The 25,132-nt window shown below is 40.2% G+C and overlaps 4 protein-coding genes and 1 pseudogene across 7 annotated transcripts; 1 reads left to right on the top strand and 4 right to left on the bottom strand.

The window, feature by feature from the left end:
- The first annotated feature begins 140 nt into the window (after positions 1 to 140).
- Positions 141 to 4,029, top strand: LOC133021242 (homeodomain-interacting protein kinase 1-like). Its single transcript, XM_061088026.1, has 7 exons — positions 141 to 177; positions 663 to 1,035; positions 2,354 to 2,535; positions 2,630 to 2,753; positions 2,969 to 3,067; positions 3,271 to 3,452; positions 3,567 to 4,029. Exons 1-7 carry the CDS (start codon positions 155 to 157, stop codon positions 4,027 to 4,029), a joined length of 1,446 nt encoding a protein of 481 aa, XP_060944009.1. The 5' UTR covers positions 141 to 154.
- Positions 4,030 to 5,039: 1,010 nt separating this feature from the next.
- Positions 5,040 to 6,234, bottom strand: LOC133021701 (claudin-10-like). Its single transcript, XM_061088661.1, has 5 exons — positions 6,003 to 6,234; positions 5,751 to 5,912; positions 5,582 to 5,663; positions 5,367 to 5,474; positions 5,040 to 5,274 (listed from the first exon to the last, which is right to left on the bottom strand). The coding sequence occupies exons 1-5, from the start codon at positions 6,232 to 6,234 to the stop codon at positions 5,040 to 5,042; spliced, it is 819 nt and encodes a 272-aa protein (XP_060944644.1).
- An 806-nt stretch (positions 6,235 to 7,040) lies between these two features.
- LOC133021241 (claudin-10-like) lies at positions 7,041 to 9,157 on the bottom strand (annotated as a pseudogene).
- Positions 9,158 to 10,858: 1,701 nt separating this feature from the next.
- Positions 10,859 to 13,097, bottom strand: cldn10l2 (claudin 10-like 2). Its single transcript, XM_061088662.1, has 5 exons — positions 12,866 to 13,097; positions 11,505 to 11,666; positions 11,319 to 11,406; positions 11,137 to 11,244; positions 10,859 to 11,054 (listed from the first exon to the last, which is right to left on the bottom strand). The coding sequence occupies exons 1-5, from the start codon at positions 13,095 to 13,097 to the stop codon at positions 10,859 to 10,861; spliced, it is 786 nt and encodes a 261-aa protein (XP_060944645.1).
- Positions 13,098 to 14,353: 1,256 nt separating this feature from the next.
- On the bottom strand, positions 14,354 to 18,226 carry LOC133021703 (claudin-10-like). Of its 4 annotated transcripts, none has more exons than XM_061088666.1 (5): positions 18,013 to 18,226; positions 14,979 to 15,140; positions 14,814 to 14,895; positions 14,622 to 14,726; positions 14,354 to 14,510 (listed from the first exon to the last, which is right to left on the bottom strand). In XM_061088666.1, exons 1-5 carry the CDS (start codon positions 18,224 to 18,226, stop codon positions 14,354 to 14,356), a joined length of 720 nt encoding a protein of 239 aa, XP_060944649.1. The 4 variants fall into 4 exon arrangements, with proteins under 4 accessions (XP_060944649.1, XP_060944647.1, XP_060944646.1 ...); XM_061088664.1 differs by lacking the exon at positions 18,013 to 18,226 and adding an exon at positions 15,787 to 16,006 and having other exon boundaries at positions 14,354 to 14,500; positions 14,618 to 14,726; XM_061088663.1 differs by lacking the exon at positions 18,013 to 18,226 and adding an exon at positions 15,787 to 16,006.
- Positions 18,227 to 25,132: the final 6,906 nt, after the last annotated feature.

The following is a 25,132-nucleotide window of genomic DNA, read 5'->3' as shown; positions in this document are numbered from 1 at the left end:
AGGGGAGAGAGACAGAGACACAGAGGGAGAGAGAGAGAGAGAGAGGGAGGGGGGGCAGAGAGAGAGAGGGGGGCAGAGAGGGGGAGAGAGAGAGAGAGAGAGAGAGAGAGAGAGAGAGAGAGAGAGAGGGAGATATTTAATATTAAATATTCACATGAAAGGAAATATATTTGACATGTAAGGTAATCAAATTTTAAAAAAGGACCTTTGATCTAATTAGATATGACAGCATTTAATACACATAAAACTTCATTTCAATCGTATAACCTATGGTGAAAAGTAATTGGCTAATATCTCTGCCCTGATTTTGAGTTTAACCCCTTGTTGTAAGGATTTGAACTTCTTTCCCAAACAAAGTTCACCGATCAACCCTCCGGTGAGTTGACACTTTTATGTGTCATTAATAGTTTTATCTTCATATATATATTACTTAGTAGTCTCATTTTGAATTGTGTACACTAGATATGTACGTGTCATAGGAGTAGTATAAGTGATAGAAGTACACACTATTTATTGGTCTGTAATGTATCTTTGATTGAAGCAGTAGTTTTCGTTTTAAAATGACTGAGCTTGATGCAGTGTCTTAATTCCCTCTTTTCTCTTCTCCTGACAGACTATGGAAATCAACAAGAGAATATTTCAGCCACAATGTCTCATTACAGGTGGATGAAAATCCAAAAAGGGGATCTAATCTCCTCCTCCACTACAAAGTACCTGGTGCAGAAGTATCTGGGCTTTGGCTCCTACGGCGTCGTCTTCCGATGCCGGGATGAGAGCACAAATGAGAAGGTGGCTTTAAAAGTTATCGAAAGCTCGGCCTGCACTCAGTGTGAGGAGGAAGAGGTGGTCACCCTTCAAACCCTGCAGGAGCACCACTCAGAGATGTTCAACATCGTCAGATTGATTGACTCCTTCACCTTCAAGGAAAATGTCTGCTTCGTATTTGAGCTCCTGGATATAAATCTGCACAAATTCATGAAGATCAACCCGGGTAGACATCTTGAGCTGAAGCAGATCCGGCCCATTCTGCAGCAGGTTGGTTTCTTACACTAACTGCTTTGTAGGGTGAAGGGCTAACTTTGAAATGTGTCTGTTACTGTTTTTGGCAAAATCCCTGTTCCAATTAAATGCCGTTTATTTGTTTTAGTTACAACTAATAAAAGTTGCTTGCACTTCAGACCTGTTAAGCAGCACCGGCTCACGGGCGGGCCGGTTCTGCCGATAAGCCTCAAAAATTGTTATTTACAGAACTGCCTCGTACCGCTAGATACTGATGCAACATATCATTAGAAAGCTAAGATTCCTCCGATTCGACTGATGTAAACCATTTCAAGATCCGATCACCACAGCCGCTACAATTAACGTCTCAGTCAAGACACTAACACAAAAAAAACAATCACAAAGTCGACGTCACTAACCTAAGAAGCATCATATTAATCCACAGATCGATAACATTCCAACAGAAACAGTCTTGGTACATTGCCAAAGGTCCAGACGATCCAATCCAGTCCAAAACACACTATTACATCAAAGAATAGCCACAGTCAGCTGTTGCGTAATCTCAGCGCAGCCAGCATCAAGATGTAAACAACATGAAAGATGTTTATTTGTATAAATTTTAAACCATATGACCGGTTTTGCCTCCTTTATATAAAAGTATGATTTTGAGTGTAAAAGTAGCCTTTTTAGCCTAGTTGGTTACCATAGTTCCAAATGGCCTTTGTGGAAAACGCCTAGACATGCCCTTAGGTAAAAATCTGTGAAATATTAATTTTCTGTGGTATTGTTATCAAATTTGAACCACGGCTAGTCAAGGCTTCATGCTCGGGTCCCAGTGTGTTTTCCAGCTCATAAGTCCCAGCTAGAGTCATCTGCAGGCATCTGTTTAACAAAAAATATTCAGGCGGAAATAAAAACCTTGTACTTCACTCTGTTCCAACTGCTATTACTCAATGTCAGTAGCACTTAGACTGATTCTGACTCTTGGGGGGGAAAGTTCAGAATGTTACCTTTCAAAGAAACCAAGATCATGCATGTACTCCAAATGGTTCAAGAACAGCTTTCAATTTACTTTCGGTACTCCTCAGACAGGCATTTTAGGCGAATCTCATCCGCTGCTTAAGAGGCTACGTTAAATAATGTCCCCAAAGACTAGAGATGCCTTCAGTTCTTCCAATCATCATATGTAGTACATTCACTAGTGCTCTGTATGTTGGTCTTTCTCCAAACTGTCTTGTTAACCAGTTCCTAAAGTCGACAGTGCGAGTTTGAAATATCTGACTGATACTCAGTTGTTTCAGTTTTTTTCTGCCCTCAATGAGTGTTTTTGTGGATTATTTTTTTCTGATTTCAGCTTGGTACATCCTTGGAATTCTTGAAGGGTGCAGGGATTATCCATGCAGATTTGAAGCCACAAAACATTATGATGGTGGATCACGTCAAAAAGCCACTGAAAGTAAAAGTCATCGACTTTGGCTCAGCCTGCAACAATCCTAAGGAGCAGATAGGTGTCATCCTCCAGAGTTTGTGGTACAGGTAAGTAGCTGAAAGCACATCTGTATGCCTGGGACAGCTGTGTTTGCTGTGATGAATTAAATTAAATTATATATTCGTGTTTACTTCTTCTAAGAGCTCCTGAGATCCTTAAGAAAGCTCCTTTCGACGAGGCCATCGACGTATGGTCTCTAGGCTGCATCTCTGCCGAGCTGTTTATGGGCCAGCCACTGTTCCCCGCCTGGAATGAGACTGACATGGTCATTATCACACGTTCTGCACTGAAAACGCTACAAACATGATTGTATTTGTATTTGTAAATCCAAATTTAAATCTAAGTTCACTGATTTCTGCTGTTGTATTAATGAGACTACAAACTAGAGACACTTCATCCAAATGTCTCAGTAATAGAAATGCACCTGATCGACATATGATGAGTTTGCATACTTGATGTTAACTAACTCTTACTACACAGAAAAGGCAAATTTATTTTGCAACTGGAAAGCCACTGCATGAGGGAGACGATAATCCATATTGGTTCTGGCCAAAATACTGGATGGAAACCAGATTTATGGTGAGAAATTAGTTATCCATCGCATTGATGAGTTTATAGCTCACTTATTATGGTGTCCTTCCTTCAGTCTGTGTTTCTTTCCCCTGTCCCATCCACTGCCTTGGGAGCAAACTATGTGACAATTCTTCATTTCAGTCAAATGTTTCAATTCTTGTTTGTAACATGTCTTTACCAAACCATGTTTTTTTCTCATCTTGTTAAAGATGATTCCTCGGCTCTGGGGAGATGATGACCAAGCTGAAGTATCCGACATGGAGTGCTTTGTCGACCTACTGGAACAGATGCTGATGATGAATCAATTTGAAAGGATTGTCCCCAGAAAAATTCTCCTCCATCCATTCATCACAATGAGCCACTTTAAGGGTCCATTCAAAAACAGCTCCTAGTAAGTGTGTGCCTAGATGGTCTGTGTACATCTGTGCTGATAGATATGGGAACAAACAATATGAGATATAAGGAGATTAAGGTGTTTGGCTCAGCAGTTTCATTTTTCTTCTAGTGTGAAATTGTGCCAGGATCTGATGGAAATCTGCCAGGATCGGAGCTCTCCCGAAGGAGGACAAGGAGACCAGTTGATCCCGCAAGACGAGAACTCCTCCGGCAGCACTGCAGATCACAGCCCCGGCGACTCCCAAGTCAAGATAAGAAGGAGCGAACGACTGGCAGCCACTCGAAAAGACACAGGTGGGCAAACCGGCCCGGTAAAGTCCCAGAGGAATAGAACGAGGGATGATCCCACTTCCGATGGCAGCCCCTCAACAAGTAAGAGAAACGTGAGCCTCAAAAAAGAGCAGACGGACCGTGTCAGAGACAAGGACAAGTCACAAGCCGCCCCGTCCAACTTAAGGAGGCAGTTTAAGTTGAAGGTTCATTCCCTCAGGAGGAGCAAGAGGAATAAAGAGAAGGTGCCAGTGTTGGACAAAACCTCCCGAGGGAAAGGGAAGAGAAGGAGGCCAGCATGAGAATGAAATCTCTCTCTCTCGTTCTCTCTCTCTCTCTCTCTCTCTCTCTCTCTCTCTCTCTCTCTCTCTCTCTCTCTCTCTCTCTCTCTCTCTCTCTCTCTCTCTCTCACCTCTCTCTGGTTTCTTGTCCTCGACCAAAGGTTTCATTAAGTATAATATTTATACTTATGTATAAAAAGTTAAATCAGTACCAAAATAAAAAATGCTAAACTTTTTTTAAAAGTCTATACAGACACAAAACAACCAACAAAGATTCTCTTCATGCTTTATTTCCACTGACTGAAAAATTATAACAAAAATATACATATGCTGTAAAATTTTACAAATCTTGAACCCCAGATGCTGAGGTTCAAATAGTGTTGGACTAGTGAATCTGAATTTCTAGGGACAACAAAGAACAAACACAACAGAATAAAGAAGTTCCTCTTGTGTCTTCCTAAGAAGACTAATAAATTAGGTTTATTTTAATATCAAATGCGGGTTAGGGTTAGACAATATGTTAGTGGTTAGATTTGAAAGATTTCCATAACTATTTGTTTTAAGTCACTGGATTCAGTCATTAAGCAGGATTTCCACTTATGCTATGAATATTCTCATGCTCACGTCAAACAAATCTTATTTATGAATCAGTATCAAAGTTTTGTTTTATTTTACATTTCAAAAATATCTTACTACATCTAACAATGTCTCGTGACAGCATTCTGTGTTCATGCATGGTATTGCAGAGTTTATTTCTACTCCTAAAATAAACACTGAACAATTTAACATAACAATGATGAAACTATATTATATTTGATAAATGTCATCATACTGAACCATTATTCTGAACATTTGCATAACGCATGTGAGAAAACAGATCTTCTTCAAATCACACATTTTATAATACAGTTGAAAAATCACCTGTGAATATTAAAATGTTTAGCACAATTAGTTCACATTATGAAGGCTATCATTAAAGCTCAAGTGTGGACTTACTAATGTTCATTTAAAAGTAAATCCACCCGTTGTTTTTACACGTATGCGTTGCTTGCTGTCGTCTTGGTGATGCTACTGCCCCCGGATGCATTACTCAATGTCGTCTTGGTGACACCGGAGACGCCAGAGAAACTGCTGACTCCGCTTTCACTGGTGTTCCTGGATTTCCTGCTGTCGCTCTTCTCTGTGCGGGCCAATGACGCCGGGGCCCTTTTCGTCGGGACGACTGCGTAGGCGTCAGGTAACTGGTATGGTGGGTAGCGTTCGGAGCTGTGGAGAGGAAACCCAAGAGATGTATGGTTATGTATGTTTGTTTTTCCTCTGGGTGGAACCACACATTGGATCTTGCTGGAACATTTTACCTTGATTGACATCCTTCCCTCCCGGCAAAGATACTGTAAATAAGGCCTCCAACAACAAGTAAGGTGGAGCCTCCCCAGCCGATAAAGACACCAACACCTATTTCAAACCTGGCATTAAATAAAATCAGAATTCATTACGGTGCAGTTTTTCCCCTCATAAATTATTGTGACGGATGTTGGGTTATTTTGTCGTTTTTATTTTCTATTTTACTTACTTCTGAGCTCTGTAATTTGGGTCTTGAAATTCTGAATTTATTTTGTTTCCATAATAAGAGAAAGCGACCATAGAACACATCCCTGAAACAACACACGTTTTATTAATGATTAATCGCACAGACTATAGATATATATTTTTTCAGATCACCCTCAGGGGTAACACTTTACCTCCGATGAAGTAGTTCATCCCCCCAGCAAAGGTTACTCTTGCATTAGCAATCTCCGATCCTCCAATCTTAGTGCACTTCATCCCCACTAAGACCAGGACTGATCCGAAGAAAGACAGAATGATGGAGATGATGATGAGAGCTCTGCACATGTGAATGTCCCCTGTCCAGAAGCAGCACACACAACGTTTAGTACACACACTACAAAATGCCCGTTAGAATGCTGCATTAAATGGATCATTGTTTCACTCACAGTTGAGTGCCAGCATGGATGGAATTCCCTTGCAGTCAGATACTCCAGTCGAATCAGATATACAATCCTTCCACAGGTTGGAGAAGTAGTTGGAAGTGGTCAGGACGATGCTGTCCACCTCAGACCACGTCCAGATTTCTGTTGGCATCGTTGAACACACCAGGATCCAGCCGGACACACAGACGACAAAGCAGCCGATCTCCATGTACATCACCACGGTCCTGTAACCCATTTTTGTATTGAAGTTTAACCAGAGAAAGGACAATTCACTGCCTCGACACCAGCTCCTGAGCACAAACTGTGGGACACGTGTCCGTCACCATCGCCCACACAGGGCAAACGAGGTGTGTGTACATCATCACATGTTTTGCCTTGGACTTCTTTCCAGTCTTTTTGTGAAGGTCACTTTGATGATGTGTTTGTTGTCGGTACCCAAGAGCCTGCCAGCATGGCTTCAGCTGTGTGCACCACCGATGCAAGTCACTTATATGAATGGTAAAAGATTTGAACATCCCACTTATCGAAGATATATGGGAGATGCTAGATCATTCCTGAATATTTAAATAAATACATATCAGATTTCTCCTGTGTTATTATGAAATCAAAGTTGGCTGTTTTTACATTTAAAGCTAAAGGGTATGCGGTGGCTTACTATGGATAACAAAAGATTCCACTTCTCTGGCATCAAAGGTTACTGCGGCAATTCTGTTGATGTATAAGCAGGTGGAGGCAATATCCCACATGCTAGATTTGTTTATTTAGATATTCTTTATTCCTATAAATACTGAGGGTCAAAAAGTTCTCTTTGTATGTTCTCAAAATGAAAGCCTGTTAATGAGAATGTTGGCCTTTGTTATAGCATCACACATCCTCCAAAATAAAAATACACTCATTATCCACTCACCACCATACACATCCATATAAGACTGGTGTGTTCTGGGCTGTTTTATTATTAATACATTCACATTATACTCCTGTTTGGGTACAGCTTCCCTGTCAACAAATATTTCGACTAGATAAAAAAATCTAAATATCAGGTCAGGTCTTCCCTCCCTCCCTCCACGACTCCTGCACAGGGGTGAGCAATAGAGATGTGGAAATTTCTTGATTCTGCAATTAATGTTATTTTTAGTGATGTCCCAACGCTGAATAATTATAACCATCACTGCTCCAGGATCAGGACAGACGCTCTTTAAAGGGCCTGTCTGTGTCAGAGTCTCTGTCCGAGTCTGTTTCCTCCTCGCTCCTCCTCTGGCCTGCGCTCACCTTCAACTTTACCAACAAACCCCATCACTCGTCACAAGTTATTATGAAAAATACAGGACTGACGTTTACCTTGTTTGTTTTATTCTCTAGAGTTTAGGAGAAATGTTTAAACCTGCTACACAACATGAGACGTAACGTAACACACATTAATATTCTGTTTGAATCGTTGTTTTTAGCCATAACAGATAAGAAAGTTAAGCTGGACATTATTTACTACACACCTTTTTAAACACAAAGACAAGATGCAGCAAGTGTTTTTTAACTTTACTTATTACAAAATGGCAGTTGATGGTCAAATTATTACAGACAAGAAATCTGTGTCCGACACAGTTTACAGATTTTTTACAGTTAAAGCTACAAGTAACATTACAATTGTTGCAATTTACAGATGATACAATAGAATCAATTTAAATGTATTCAAGACCGAAACCACCAATATTCATTTATCTTTCTGTGTATTACGGAAGTAGTGCATCTTCTAGGACCTGTCAGTGGCTTCAACTAAAAGTCTTTTACATCCACATTCCTCAAAAGTATAAGGCATATTCTTATCAAAGTGCTGAATCCAGCAGGTTTGCAGGTTTACATTGCTTGCCCGCCCTCTTGGGTTCGAGGAGATATGAAAACGTCAGGCTGCATCTTTGTAGATAGAGTTTTCCTGACTGTGACTGTGAAGAGAAAAATAGACAGATTTACAGTTTCTTCACAAATCAGACACCCACAGTGTACGACTCATCAAAATGATAAACACAGCAGGTTATTTGCAACAAGGGTCTTCTATAAAAATGTTAACATAGCAGGTTTTACTCACACAATCTTTTTGGTGAAGGAATTTGTGATTGAGAAACAAAGCATGCTGCCTCCAATGATACAGAGCACTGAGCCTCCGAAGCCAATATATAGAGCAGCTCCCAGTTCATACCTATACAGACAAAGGGCAAAGCAGCAAAGTCACTGAATTATTTTTGTTTTTAATGCATTATGGATATTCTGTATTGTCACAAATGTTCTTACTTTTGTCCAAAAAACTTTGGGTCAAAAAACTCTGATGTGATCTGATTTGCGTAAATGGAGAACGCTGACAGTGAGCAGAGGCCTGAGACCAACAAGAAGAAGTCAAAGTACAAAATGAATCAAATGAATATAAAATGCCATTACATACATAATATCACAGCCCACTTGTACTCACCACTTAGAATGAAATCAACACCAGCAACGCAGGTGATCCTCCCGTTCGTTCTTTCACTTCCTCCGATTTTGGTGCATTTCATTCCAAACAGGGCAAATGCAGAACCAAAGAAACCCAAACAGACGGCAGCAATCATCAGTGCTCTGCATGTGTGGATGTAACCTGCAAACATAAAACAGAGCTCAGTGCACGAGCAGTTCAAAATAGCTGTTTGTGTTTTGTGGTTTTGGCTCCTATCCCACATATCCACACGCAAATGTCAATGAGTTCAAGGGATTTTGACTGATTTACACATCAGGCAAAGAAATACAATTAATGTAAAATATTACCACATGATCCTTTGCTAAGAAACAAACACTGATGAAGTGCACACTTAAATAAAGTCAAGAAATAAGCACGGCAGGAAAACCAAACGTTCAACCAAGCATTCAATCAACATGAAAAAGAGCCGACCATCCAGTGCCAGCAAGGAGGGAAAGCCTTTGCAGTCGGAGACTCCTGTCAAATCGGTGACACAGGTCTTCCACAGATTGGACCAGTAGGTAGCAGTGGCTAAAACTACTCCATCTAGTGAGTAAACCTTCCAGTAGTCCGTCGGCAAGGTGGAGCACACCAGCACCCACCCAGAAATGTTTAATATGAAGGCCACGATCTCCACATAAAGGTTGCTCATGCTGCACAGAAGAGTTCTCCACACAACAGACGCTGGCTCCTATGTTGATCGTTGCACTCAAAATTGATCAATGGTTCCCTGGCCGGTAAAGTTTGTTAAAATTAGGCCCGGCACTGCACGAGCAATGAAAAGCCTATGATTTATAGGTACTGGGCAGTGGACTGTCATATGAACTTGGGAGGAGTTTCTTCCATCGATAACCTCAGCCAATGGTCTATTACTTAAAGTGTCTTCCAACCCCTCACACGGTTCACATCACTGTGAAACACACATAATAATAATAATAATACAACAACAGCAATAATAATAATAACACTGTTATATCATTGTTATAATTTTTTTATCATTGTTATGATAATATATCAAATAATAATACAGATTATTTTATAGCACCTTTCAATACCAGTTTCAAAGTAAAGAACAACATTAAAACGTAAAAAGTACAATATTAGTTCTAGTAATATGTAATTTTTCGAAAGATACTTCAATGCTTATATTAACGGTTAGTTAAGTTAAACCAGCAAATGATCAAGGTGTTATTAATTGGCATACTTGTGTATTGGCCAATGGTAGATTGTATTATTTGTATTATTTTAATATTTACTATTCTAAGAATGGAACCTGCACCTTTTAGACAGTCAATGACGTAGAGTGATTATGTGACAATCTCCCTTTCTCCCTGTCACCCTGCCCTGGTGTGTCTTGTTAATACACAACAGGAGAGCATTACTTTATTCATTATATTACAGAGCTTTGGTATTTTTGTTTTGTAACCATGAGAAACATCCCGCAGCAGATGTTACTGGTGCATTAGAAATCTCTGATCCCTCAACATCCCCACTTAGACCAGAACGGAACAATGGAAAGCCAGGCTGATAGAGATGATGATACGAGTTTGGCACAATTGTCCTGTGTCCAAAAATTTGACTTATTGCAACTATTGATGGGAAGGCACCGGCAGTCACATACTCAATTAACACGTGTCAGGCACTGTTGGCCTGAAAGAGCCTCCTCAGGTGCATGCATGTATGTACCCACAAACAGACAGATACACGCCCACACACACACACGTGCACACACAGGTAAAACAGGGTTTGTGTACATCATCACATGATATGCCGTGTTTGGTGAAGGTCCCTTTGATGAAGTCTTTGTTGTTGGTACTCAGGAGTCTGCCGGGAAGGATTCAGTTTTATGTAACCTTTTATTTTTTAATTACAAATGGAGTGTTCCAATGTAACAATGATGCTGATATCGTTTTTATTTAATACACAATGCAGAGTGATGAGGGTGCTGTCACTCATGAAATAACTTGGATTTTATCGAGAAACTGAGGGTCCACTGGAGCAATATTTTTACGCAATACACTACATTTTAATCAAAGAAATAATTGTGAAGGCTCATTGTTAGGTGCAAAGTTTATTTTTAATTACATATTAATGCAGAGCGATCCCAGTGATGTTCCCAGTTGTACATGCTGTTGATTAAATGACAACAAAGTTAATGAATGCAGCGTAAACACAGTTTATTTACCACAGAATGGCACCAGCTTTATGAAAACAAACATCACAAGTGAATAAAAACAACACAAACTTAAAAATGTACATATGCTGCTCTGAAGAGAAGGCTGAAGGAAATCAATCCACAATATGCTCATTGTCAATCAGAATTGCTGCTTTGTGCTTGTCTCTTGGATAAAAATATACACAACAAAATAGATTGGAGATATTAAACAAATGCATCTCTTTCTGAGATTTTGGTGGTCGGTGTTGTCTGAGAGAGCTGTGAGATCTTGGAGCTGTTGGACCGTCCTGAGCCAAGGTAAGATCCGTACTGCAATGAGGGTCTGTAGTATCCAGTGTACGTTTGTCCTCTGGAGCGAGGGACCATGTATGTGCCTCCTTGATAGGAATAAACCCCTTTACTGTAAAACATCGACAAATGTAGTTAGGCAGTATGATCTTTGCAGGTACAGAAAAAAGCATAAAGGTGAATGGTTTAGATACCTTTTAGGCCATATTGCTCTGCAGACTGTCACAGCATAAAAGATAGCACCCAACAGGATTAAGAAACATCCCGCTAATCCAAGAAATATGGGCGGTCCTAGGTCATACCTGGAGGGCACAACAAAGTCCTCTGAAGTTCAAAGTTAACACTTGGAAAAATATTGCTAAGTGTTGAAAATTACCGTAAGACTCCTGGTCCTATACTGGCAGCAAAGGTTGTTCTGGCAACCCTGTTGATGTATAGGCAGTAGGCAGCAATACTCGCTACACCTGTGTGCAGAGGTTTCGTGGAAATCAAGGAACAATGAGAGTTAAAAGTTTCCGTCATTCACAAAGACAAACTCACACACGCAATGATCTGTACTCACTTCCGACCACATGGAATACTGCACCGGCGAAAACCATTTTGTCCTTGGTTTTTTCAGCTCCACCGATAAAAGTGCACTCCATCCCAAGAAAGCAAAGCAATACAGCAAAGAATCCGAACGTTAACCCGAACATTAGCAATCCTCGAACTCCCTGGACGAAAGCTGAGGGAAACAGGAAGAGTTTGGTTTTGACAAAATGCAGAAATGATTCAGCAGAAAAGGTTAAATTTCCAAAGTTCGCTTTCTGTCAGACTGGATAGAGGCTGATGTTAGACTGAAATCAAATCTCTCCATCCCTCCAGCCATCCTTCCATCAATCCTTTCATGCGTCCATCCTTCTCAAATGTCTGAACGACCTGGATATTGGAAGCCCCTCAACCTACCGCTTAGGCTGTGTCTGGCCAACTGATGGAGGAAAATCATTGTATTTGCAATGTTGCTGTTTCAGTTACAATCCAAAGCCCATGACCGGAGGTAAAGTTTGATCAACCGCCTTTCAGCTTACAGTAGATCCTACTTTCTTCAATAGTCTGGCACAGCACCTGAATGTTCTGCACCTCTCTTCACCCGTGTGAGATCAGATGATACCACCACAAAGTCTTTATCGATCTTAGGCCTATAGGGTGTACTGGGACCAAATATATTTAACAACCTCCTTATGCTCATCATGGTGTGATGAGCATAAGTATCTGTTAAGGTTTGACTGGTGTAAACTAAACGCTGCTGAGGCCCAGTTTAAACCTGGTATGAACATCCCCCCTGAGTGATCCAATCACAATTCAACAGCTCCGGGGACACATTTATTCACTCAGCCCCTGTTGATCCTGATCCCTCCCTCTATCTCCGACACACAAAAATTTTGACCACGGAAACAGTTTGGTCACAGAAATTACATAAATGTGTGTCTACATATAGAGGAGGAAAGTGAGATTCGATAACAAGTCATCACAGGAGTCGTTCGTTCAGGGCACATTTCATTGGGTTGAGCAGAGGAACTTTGAGCTGTTGACTTCTTTGGTCGGATGTTAATACCAGGTCTGACCAGGGTCTAAGAGCACGTTTTTACCTAAAAACGTGTTACAAGGCCAAGTGATTGTAACTTGAGTTATTTTTCTGAAGTTATGAAGTATAATATTTCCATAGATGAATTTACATAGATTCTCTTAAAATTGCATGTTGGATTATCATTATTTAAATTTAAACCAATATCAAAGGTCTACTTTAACAATGTTGAGAAAATGTTAATGTTTTCTTTCCTATTGTGAATTTGTCAAAGAATTAAAAGATAACCACACGTATTACTCTACTATCAAGAAATTGAAAACTTGTCGTGAGGTATATCAAACACACAGAACACTTACGGGTGACGGTCCAGAGCACAGGGAAGTCTCTGCAGTTGGTGACGGCGGTGGAATCAGTGAAACAATCCTTCCACAGGTTGGACCAGTACCAGGCCACTCTGATGATGAAGGAGCCCCCTTGTCCTCCCAACTGTGTGATCCTCCAGTAGTCCATGGCCATAGTGCACAGCACAAACAACCATCCCAGGGACGAAACCAAGAAGCCAAGTATTTGGACCAGTCGTTTCTTCATGTCTGGAGTCGCTCAGTTACAGTCGGTAGCGTCCACTGAGCTGGGTAATTACGCTTTTTCACATAAGTGCAATGCAGAAAGTGCATTAAGGTTTAATCTCCTGCTCAGAGGTCAGCAGAGGCAAGAGGTAAGATGATGCTGGATTGAGGCGTGGAGGGTGTGACGGTCTGCTGTTAGTGTTTATGAGGGCGCTGCACCACTGTGTGAGATGTTTACTGTAAACTCCCTGGAGTGTGCCTCCTCCTTTGGATATCACTTTTCAGGTTTACATCCCTTTTAGACTGTGGTACGGAGCAACAACACATTTAATTTCCACTTATAGTAAAAATAGGCATATAGGCTTGCACCCTACTATATACATGTATGTTTGATAATTCTCATCTACCACCTTTACACATAAAGTAAAGAGACTCTGATGGAGCATCTCAGTATAAAGTGTAAACAATGACGAGCAGGTGAAACATCATCTGTTGACAAAACAAGTGACACACAAAGTCAACTCGGCTGCATTACTCATTTGAATCAGTTTTATTCCTATATCTTTGAGCCTGCTCATTATTCTCTACACGCTTCTGCACTCACAGAAACAATAACTTTACTTGATATAAAATCATACAAAAAACAATTTTGCATGCACAGGTCATTTACAGCTACAAGGTCCAACCACCAAAGGAAATGTCTTACAAAACTACCACAATACAAAAAGGATGCAGGCTTTACAAGTGCTTTGGATTCTTCGCCGTCTATTATAAGACACATCTTTATTTTTTACCTCTGCCAAGGAAGTTGTTTGTTGGTTTGATTTAATGTTACAAGGATTGCGTGAGAACTACTGAACAGATTTACTGTATACCTTTGTGTTTTGGGGCGGATCCAGACAATGGGGTGGATCCAGGGATAGCAAAATAGTAATTTTTAATTAATGTGGCACACAACTTAGTGCCATATTAATTAAAAATGAATTTAATGTACAGCAATATGTAGAACCGGTAAATACAGATATGCAGAAACGTTTTGGAAAATATCAATTCCCAGCAAAGTAAAATGTCATATACCTTTAAACTAATATACACCTGGAAGAAACACAAATGTGTTTAACTTAATTCCTGGTGAATCAAAGATGAATATCAGCAAATGTTGCTGATGGTAGACTAACCTTTAACTTTCGTTCATGTCTCAAAGACTACATATACAGATACATATACATATTAGACTCACCAGTGGCTTCAACTAATAGTGTTTCATATTCATATTCTTTAAACATATGCATTCTTATCAAAGTGCTGACTCCCAGGGGGGCTGCTGTAGTCTGGAGGCAGCCTCTGGTTTGCAGAGGTCGCTTGCCCTCTTGGATGAGACGAGACATGAGAGTGTGAGGGTGCACCTCTGTAGATATATTTCACCTGACTGTGGCTTTGGATAGAGAGAGAGAGAGAGAACACAGGTTCATCTCCATCAGACAGAATATATGACACAAAATACATTCACTCAGGAGGTTATTTATAACATAGATATCATACAAACCTTTTGGTGCAGGAATCTGCGATGGAGAAACAGAGAATGCTGCCTCCAATGATACAGAGGACTGAACCTGCCCAGCCGATAAAAAGAGCAGCTCCCAGTTCGTACCTAGCGACAAAGAGAGATGCAGTAATGTCACTGAGTTGGTTGAGTTACATTTAAACATTATGGATACACAGATTCATGATGGCTTACTTCTGTGCGATATACATTGGGTCGAAAAACTCTGATGTTATCCGATGTGCGTAAAGAGAACACGCCGACAACGAGCAGAGGCCTACAGACGAATATGAAGAAGTGAAATTAGATCGACAGAAAAATGCTATTACACAAATAATTCCACAGGTCTGCTGTACTTACCACTAAGAATGAAATCAACTCCAGCGAAGCAGGCGATCTTGGCTTTGACTTTGTCCGTTCCTCCGATTTTGGTGCACTTCATTCCAACGAGGGCAAATATGGAACCGAAGAAACCCAGACAGATGGCTGCGATCATCAGTCCCCTGCAGGCCTGGATGAAACCTGCACACACAAAACAGAGCTCAGTGTGCGTGCCGCACTCTCTGTGCGTGTGCTCTCTGGTGTCCCTTACTTTCGCCGACAACAAGGTCAATGAGTCATTGACCTTCTGTCAGATTTACACATTAAGCAAGAAACACAATTTGTCACGAGTGACCATAATTATCTTTAAGCACTCCTGCTGGTGTGCTGTCTGCCCTTGTATGAAATGTCCCATTCAGATGTGAAGCTGGGGTAAATATTACCTCGGCGGTTAACCTGCTGAAACCATTCAGCCGTGGAAGAAACTGCCTCAGGTTCCCAGTAAATCTCCTTCACAGCTTTCAGGCTCAGAGAGCTGAGGCTAAACATTGACGCATTTGGAGGTAAATGAGCCGTCCCTCTGGGACTTGAATTCAACTTTAGGATTTATAATTGGCTTGCAATAAGCTTTAACCTGAATTTTTCAAGAAAATTTTAGAGAACCAGGGATAGAACAGAAAAGCATGATAAACGAAAGATGACAACGGATCTTACCATGTGTTCTTCAGCTGGAAATAAACAGAAGCTTAGGTCAACACCATCGATCAAAGTCATTAAAAACTTGAAGAAATTAGCTGATTCACAGGCAGGAAAAATAAGCATTCAACAAACATGAAAAAGAGCTGACCATCCAGAGCCAGCAAGGAGGGAAAGTCTTTGCAGTTGGAGACTCCTGTTGAATCGGTGACACAAGCCTTCCACAGATTGGACCAGTAGGTAGCAGTGGTGATGACTGTTCCATCAAGTGAAGACACCTTCCAGTAGTCCGTCGGCAGGGTGGAGGAAACCAGCACCCAACCTGAGGTGCTGAATATAAAGCCCACGATCTCTTGAAGCATGCTGCTCATACCGCAAAGAGGAGTTTTTCTACACGCTAGTTGCTGGTGAATTTAGAATTGATCAGCGGTTCCCTGGCTGGTAAAGTTTGTTGAAAATGTGGCTTGGCTCCGCACAAGTGAGTTCAATGGGGAGGCTGTGATTGATGGTTAATGTGTTGCGAAAAGTTGAATTCTGCAGGGAGGAGTTTGGCCCGGAACATCAACAAGTAGCCAATAGCGTATAGCGACTTCCACCCCCTCAACCAGTACACGTGACACACAGAAAGATGATTGGGACTGAAGCCAGACGGAAAAGTATTGTTGTGGTGGCATCGTGTCCAGTACTATTATAATAATTTGAGAGATATGTGACAATAATACCATAATGGGAAAGTACTTCAGTAATTTTAGCTTTTGTAATATTTTTTAAACTGTCTATATCGTCTGCTAGTACAACAGGACAAAGGAAATCAACAAGGCATTCAAAATGCATACACAATGTATATTAGAGCTTCACACCTACCTATAATGATAGATAAATAATTAAACTATTTTATATTTCATTTTTCTATATATTTAATTATTTAATGCTACACTTATTTCTGCATAGTTGTGGACACAGTGAAAAAACAGTCAAGATTCTCAGCTGTATCTGATGGGGGCAGTCGTGTGATTACAGGAGCTACAGTGTGTACTGTGGAGGATTTAAACATTAACATATACATGCACTTAAATAGATGATTGTAGAGATGAATACACAACTCAATAATATACAATTCAATACAATGAACCTTACATTATATTTGTCTCCTAATTCATTGATACAGGTGTGTTTAAAAATTAAGAGGAGAACAACAATTACCCTGTCTGGTGAATTTCTAAAACTATTATCAGAGATTTTTGTGGTTATTGTAACTTTTCGTCGAGATTTATCCTCTATACCGCATAGATTCATACACAAAATATTTTAAATTTGCATTTCAATTACTTTAAAATGCAAAGAAAACAAAGTGTAAAAATTGAAACTGAATGGACAACGTAATGTCAAACTGATCAAATTGAACTGATAAACTGCCACATAAAAACGTAAATAAATACAATAACAATAGGAAAATCATGAACAAAAATGGCAAAATAAATATTTAGTGTAAATACTGCAATGACAAAACAAAACAAAACATTTTACAACACATTTCATTAAATATGGTAATCCGTCTTTGAGCTAATACAACTTTGTATCTTGCTGACCCGATACTGTTGTGTACTTCCTGTTTACTTGACCTCTGCTGAACCTTCTGTGACTAAGACACCCTCAGTTGGACATTTTCCGATAGAGATTACACATTTACACAAACTCAAAATGAGGGCAATCATCTGGAACATAGATTACATTAACAAATGCTTTGATTATTTCTTTTTTCAGTTTACTTGTACAGAGTTAGTTATCAGAATATATCTGGAACATTTACCCTTTTTTAGGACAAAGACAATTCAAGTCTGTTACTGACAATGCACTGTCAGACAGACTCCTATAATACAGATATTTATGGAAGAACAATAAGCTTCCTTTGCAAAACAGACATAAATCCGCCAATAATCTTGAAGAGTCATTATAAATGATGCATTAAATCCATATTCAAAGTGGTAATGTGTATTGTAGTGAAAGATGTTTAAAGGTCTTCAACATCAGATTATTATGTGAATTTACCCTTCAAATTTTGCATTTTGAAAGAATTGGCAACAGTTTAATAACTTTACACATCATCAATAAGCTTTTAGAAACAAGTTGATTTATGTCTTTTTGAAGTGAATAGTTTTCAGTGCCTTACACTGAAAACTATTCAAAAACTATTAGGAATATTTCATAAAGCATCTCCCCTGAATGTACACAGTGATACCATAACTGTATATGAATGTTCACACACTAGACACATAACATAATTTACTCATCAAGGTATTTAAGGATGAATGTTTTCTGGAAAGACTGAACAGATTTTGTGTGTGTGTGTGTGGCAGTCGAGACCCTCTGGACTTACCCTCCAGCGCCAAGATGGTGTGATGTGGTCTGCAATGCAGAGCTCCAATTGCATTTCCAGCACAGTTGTTCCACAGACCCTGAAGGATCCAGGTCGCCGTGATGACCGAGGACGCCCGGCTGGTGGCCCTCCATTCATTGGACACTGTGGCCCCAATGGTGGCCCCCAGCCCGGCAAGGCCGCTGAGAAAAGCCACGATCTGCAAACCTGCCATGTGGCGGGTTAAAATGTGTATAACGGTCTTTTAGTAGATTCAAGAAAAAAAGAGTGGAAAAAAAGAGTGGAAATAAAATCGCCCCAGGCAGGGAAATTACACAGTGGACATGTGTTTCACTGAGATGATTTACAGACAACATATCTTGTCTTCATCTCTAGTGGTGAGGGAGAGACACAGGTCTCTGAGAGTGATGAGGCAAAGAACACATGAGCTGGCAGTTAGTCATTACGTTTTGGCGAGAAGTGTTTGAAAGGCTTCCTTTGTGTGCCCGTGTTAAGTGTGAAAGAGAGACCCGGTATCACATTAACATCAAAAATAATAAAGGAGTAATGAGTAATCCTAAAAAAGAGAGGCAATGTGACAAAGTCCGGTTACTAGTTCATCTATTTTGTAAAATGACTAATGATTACCAGATCATACGTGAACATATATGATGTTTTTCATGTTCACTATTCTCATCCACTGGGATTTTCCATCAAAAAAAATAAACAGAGTCACTTATAATGCTACGATAATGAATCAGCCCACTGACCAACTGAGTTTAAAACATTCATGCTCTAAATCTTTCATGGCGTTAATGATGGGAGACACCATCATGTCCGCAATGAGCAGGGACACAGGAAGTCAGTCAGACCTGGGGTTCCTGAGACAAATGGTATTTATTGATGTCATATTAAACGCAGTGACACAGCTGTACAACATTTCTGTATTGACTTGAACAGTTAACAACATTTTATATCAGTTATTTGAACATTTTAAACTACAACAGACAGCAAACTTTAACGGCTTTAGGGCCATTAAAGAAAACCTCTTGGTTCCTACCTAATGTTATCTAAGTCATGTTCTATGTATCATTGTATCAGGGTATACACAAAAGTATTCAAAAACAAAATCTGAATGGCTTCATGTTCGGCCTGATGGTATCCTCATCTGAAAAGGTTTCTCACAGTTCCAGTCTGTCGCCTGTAGAGGGTGCTGCAGCCACCTCAGAACTGCTACTCCCAGGGTCCCTGGCCATTACTCTTACATGCTGAGTCAGGTATTCTTCAGATGAAACCTCTTCCCAAAGGTCGTCACAGATGACTTGGGTGATAATCAATGGAGTTGATTTATATGGGACAGTATCCAGACAGTCATATCCAATGATACATTCTGATCCTACCATCTGCAGCCTAAGCAGAAATCCAGATCATCCGGCCGGGCTACGTTTTATTCAGTCTTCATCTGTTCAGGTTTTGTGAGCCTGTGTCCACGGCAGACTCAGATTTTTGTTTTCGATACTGAAAGCTGCTGTAGCTTGTTCGCCCCAAGCTTCCATGTGTCATTCTTTCCTGCTCACCACAGTTGTAAAAACGTGGTTATCTGAGTTAGCCCTTCTGACTCGAACCGAGTCCGGCCATTCCTCTCCCGATGTTGAGTAACTTGACAGACTCACTGTCTTGTGTGAAAACCAATCATGGTCAAAGTCACTGAGATCCCATCTTCCCACCTAATCTCAGGGGCGTGGCGTTAAAGTTTGATTAGAAGCCATTAATACACGAGGTTCTGTAACGCGGACATACATGGACGTTGAATCCTTTGATGCTGAGCCGCAAGCAAACAACTCCACTCCTGCAGTGGAAAGTAGAAAAGTCTGTTTTCATGCCGCTTTTTAACGGCAGAAAAGTTGTCCTTTTTTTTGCCACTTTTTAACGGCAGAAAAGTTGTCCGTTGTCATGCTACTCTTTAACGGCAGAAAAGCTGTACATTTTCATGCCGCTTTTTAACGGCAGAAAAGTTGACCTTTTTCATGCCGCTTTTTAACGGCAGAAAAGTTGTCTGTTCTCATGTCGCTTTTTAACGGCAGAAATGTTGTCTGTTTTCATGCCTTTTTTTAACGGCAGAAAAGATGTTCGTTTTCATGCCGCTTTTAAACGGCAGAAAAGTTGTCCGTTTTCATTCCGCTTTTTAACGGCAGAAAAGTTGTCCGTTTTCATTCCGCTTTTTAACGGCAAAAAAGTTGTCCGTTTTCATGCCACTTTTTAACGGCAGAAAAGTTGTCGTTTTCATGCCGCTTTTTAACGGCAGAAAACTGGTCCGTTTGCATGCCGCTTTTTAACGGCAGAAAACTGGTCCATTTGCATGCCGCTTTTTAACGGCAGAAAAATTGTCCGTTTTCATGCCGCTTTTTAACGGCAGAAAACTTTTCCGTTTGCATGCCGCTTTTTAACGGCAGAAAAGTTGTCCGTTTTCATGCCGCTCTTTAACGGCAGAAAAGTTGTCCGTTTTCATGCCGATTTTTAACGGCAGAAAAGTTGTCTGTTCTCATGCCGCTTTTTAACGGCAGAAATGTTGTCCGTTTTCATGCAGCTTTTTAACGGCAGAAATGTTGCCAGTTTTCATGCCGCTTTTTAACGGCAGAAAAGTTGTCCCTTTTTTGCCGTTTTTTAATGGCAGAAAAGTTTTCTTTCTTTTGCCGCTTTTTAACGGCAGAAAAGTTGTCCGATTTCATGCCGCTTTTTAACGGCAGAAAAGTTGTCCGTTTTCATGCCGCCTTTTAACGGCAGAAAAGTTGTCCGTTTTCATGCCGCTTTTTAACGGCAGAAAAGATGTACGATTTCATGCCGCTTTTTAATGGCAGAAAAGTTGTCCGTTTTCATGCCGCTTTTTAACGGCAGAAAAGTTGTCCGTTTTCATGCCGCTTTTTAACGGCAGAAAAGTTGTCAGATTTCATGCCGCTTTTTAACGGCAGAAAAGTTGTCCGTTTTCATGCCGCTTTTTAACGGCAGAAAAGTTGTCCGTTTTCATGCCGCTTTTTAACGTCAGAAAAGCTGTACGTTTTAACAACCTTTTTAACGGCTTTTAAATGGCAGAAAACTCATAGGTTTTTATGCCGCTTTTTAAAAAATATTTTAGTTCATAATTTGAGAAAGATAAAATGAAAATAATGATTTGTGATAATCAAAAACAAGATATTTAATGAATACTTTGAATATTAAATGATGAAATAAATTGATTTCCAAAAATATCTCAAAGAAAACACCCAGAAGGGGTTTGCATAGCTTGTGTATCAAAGGGTTAATAAATGTGGCGACGCCGGCGAGCTAGTTCTGGCAGGCAACTCGAGCTGCACTGCGCCAATCATGTTACATACATCACGTGACATACCTCACTCTCCACAACCATCTATAGTACACACCCATCTTATCAGGTGGTCTATTTACCCAGAGAGCCATTTCCCATCAACCCCTCTTGCTTGCACTGCTGTTGCAGTATTTCCACCTGTTTCTTCAGCCCCTCCACCACCCCAGCATCCACCTGTAGGCTCCAATGGGGGGCTTACAAGTATTTGCTCATCACTCCCATTATTCCTGTGTAATCATATGGGGGAGTGATTAAGTTGGAGCCTAGACGCCAAACACTAAATCTGTTGTAATGCTGCAATAAATGTCCGAACGTGTGTTGTCTGACTGAACTGCAGAAATAAATACGTGAACAGGTTTCTAAAAAAGTGCTTGGCAAGTGTATAAGATGTAGACCACAGCAAGTACCAAACACATATATAACTGAAACAACACGAATCATGATTGAGTGAAGGAGGCCACACTTTACTGTTGGGCATAAATCCAGAAAAAAATCTAAAACTACTGAGGTATTTATAATTTTTTTCAGAATCAGGGGAAAGTTGGAAAAAATAATTAAATTTACCAAGTATATGAGTCTTCTTAACTTCTTAATCTACATGATCACCTTTTCATAACTAATATTATTTCACTCTCGTTCACTGAGTCTCACCTGAAACTGTCTGGAGCCACTTTGACAATCATGGATGTGTTATTAGAACATTCTGAGTATATTTATACCTATAGTAGCCTTATATATTATACCCTTTACTACTTTTTTCTTATAAAGTATGTATACCTCAGAATACATTTAATTAGACATGAGACATACATTCATTATTAAATATAATTGTTGTATATTACGTTTGAATATATGATAATTTTATATAAACATAATTGAATTTGGTTTCTAATTTATATTCCTGTTGTCAAAGTTAATATTTTTTTACCACACCTAACCACACCTGTGACCACGCCTTTCTAATTGTAAATAAGGAAGGGTAGAACTTGTGATAGCGCCTCCCTCTGGAGAGGAGGGTGTCTTATTGATCATCTGTTCCAGCAGCAGTGACACCTGCAGGTTTGTTTCTGAACCAACACTGGATCTCAGGCTCTTATCTCCTTCATGACCTCATGATAAGTTCAGTCCTGCACATGCTCAGCTTCTCAGTCTCCTCATCGGACATCTTCTGTGGATTTGTTTGGTTCACTAATGGAGGAAAAGCTGAACTGAAACATTCACAGATCCTGTATTGTTTGGGCCTCACTCAGCGTGAATTCAATATACCGAATGATTGGAAAGGGGACATGTGTATTTTACATAAAACACTATTGTTTGATATTTTATGTTTAACACTTTTTATTGGTTTTCTTTGGGTACTCAATACAATTATACAATCATAAACACAAATCTGATGGATATGCCCCTACCCACAATACTACCCACTCACCCCCGGCCAGCCTAACCCATGCAGCAGAAGTACATAGAATGTATATATATATATATATATATATATATATATATATATATATATATATATATATATATATATATATATATATATATATGTATATAGGGATATTAGATTATTACAATACAATACAATTACATACATTACTGCTGCAAGACAAAGCAGAGAAAAGAAAGAAAGAGGAAAATTAAATTAAAGAAAGAAGAAAAAAAAAAAATAATAATAAATAAATAAATGAGTAAATAAAATAAATCAGTAAATAGGTAAATAAAATGCCATCTAATCTTCTTCTTGTAGTGGGCTTTGTATGCTCTCATAGTACGACAAGAAGGGGGTCCAGGTTCTCTCAAAGCTCTGTATGGGAACTTTCAGAGTATATCTGATTTTCTCCAGTTTCAAGAAAAACATGGTGTCTCTATCCATCTACTGAATTTCAGAGGTGTTTGCTCCTTCCATAAGAGTAGTATCAGACGTCTGGCAAGCAGAGAGGTGAAAGCTATGACAACATGGGCCCTGCCTTTGTTGCGGTTGGAAATCAAAGGCAGGAGTCGTCGTTCTCAAGTTAAAATTAAGCAGGTTTATTCAGAGGTCACAGGTCAGGAAACTGCTGTGTCTAGCAAATGATCATGCCCGGGCCCAGGCATGGGCTTCCAGTCCTACGCAGTAAGCTGCACAGGAAAAAAGGCGCTTACACAAAGTCCGTACATAGCTTATATATTGATATACTGGGCGTGACAGAGGTTCTTGTACGCGCGGCAGTGCCTCGTCGGCTGGTTCACAAGGCAGTCCTGGCGTCGCGGGTTGATGATGCTGAAAACCGCCTGTATGATTAACACCTGTCAAGAGAGGGACCGTTGAGATAACACTAAAACTGTTTCCCTCAATTTGAATGATGTACATCTTCTCGACTCAGACACAAGGTCAGACACAGAGCAAAACCACAGAAAGTGCAACGAGCATAGCAACAAACTGGTAACCATGCACATGAGAGAGGACGTCCCAGAACCAACACAATGAAGCGATTTATGAAAAGAAGATATGAAAGCCTGCTCCGAGTCCAATCTGTCTGCTGTGGCAGACTCCCTTTTTGATAAGGAGTCAAAGGCAGGAGTTGAGAAGAAGAACCACATGTCGTACTGTGTGTGTGTGTGTGTGTGTATGAGGGAGGGAGGGCCGAGGTCCGCTCATTATACTTGTGTGTGTGCGTTTACAAAGTGTTGACTACGCTACAGAGTGTAGTTAATGCTTAAAGGACATGATGTGTAGGTGACCACACGTTAAAGTGTGTGTATGTCAATACCTTTAAGAGGACGAGTTTCATCAGTAAAACCAAAAATGGCACATAATGGGTTTGGAAGGATGACCGCACCAAACATTTTAGAATAGGCATGAAAGATGTCTCCCCAAAATTTTCTGAGGAGAGGACAAGACCAGAACATATGTATGTGATCAGCTGGTTGACTTTTACAGCGGGGGCAAGAGGGGTCAACATCAGGGAAGATCTTGGCAAGTTTAGCCCTGGTCCAGTGGACTCTCAGGATGATTTTAAGTTGAATAAGGCTGTGTCTAGCGCAGGGGCATGATGTGTGTACTAACTTTAGCGCAGCCTGCCACTGATCCTCTCTCATTACCTCCCCTAGGTCCTCTTCCCAAAGTGTTCTAGTTTCTTGAAGTGACTGGGGGGAGATGCTGCAGATTTGATTGTAAAGGACTGAAATTAAGCCTTTACGTTGTGGAGACAAATTAAGAAGATTGTCAGGTGCGGTTATCTGCTGGTAAATTTGGAAATTAAGCAATGTTTTTCTGCACAAAATGTCTTACTTGGAGATATCTAAAAAAATGTGATTTTGGCAGGTTGAACTTTTCAGAGAGTTGTGCGAATGATCCAAATCTGCTGTGAAGAAAGAGGCTACGTGTGGAAGTAATGCCTTTTGCCATCCAGATTTTAAAAGCTGAGTCCAAGGTAGAGGGTGGGAAATTATAATTATTGGCAACTGGGGTGTGAATTGACATTATAGACAGGTTGAAATGTCTTTTAAGCTGCGACCAAATTCTAACTGAGTTAAGAACAATTGGGTTGGGGAAGAATCCAGTATGTGGGGTCGGAGGGGACGGAGGGGCCGCCTGTGCTTTCAAGATGTATCCAGGCCTCGCTGCTGTCAGGTTGATAGTCCTCCATCCAGAACAATATTTTCTGGATATTACAGGCCCAGTAATAATGTATAAAATTGGGAAAAGCCAAGCCATAAAGCCCCTTGGGTCTCTCAAGTGATAGCCTTTTAATCCTGTGTGATTTACCATTCCAAATGAAAGACACTATGCAATGGTCC

This window comes from Limanda limanda, chromosome 16 (assembly GCF_963576545.1).
Source record: "Limanda limanda chromosome 16, fLimLim1.1, whole genome shotgun sequence".
Taxonomy (NCBI): domain Eukaryota; kingdom Metazoa; phylum Chordata; class Actinopteri; order Pleuronectiformes; family Pleuronectidae; genus Limanda; species Limanda limanda.
The sequence above is the reverse complement of the archived record's forward strand: the minus strand, read 5'-3'. Positions and strand labels throughout refer to the sequence as shown.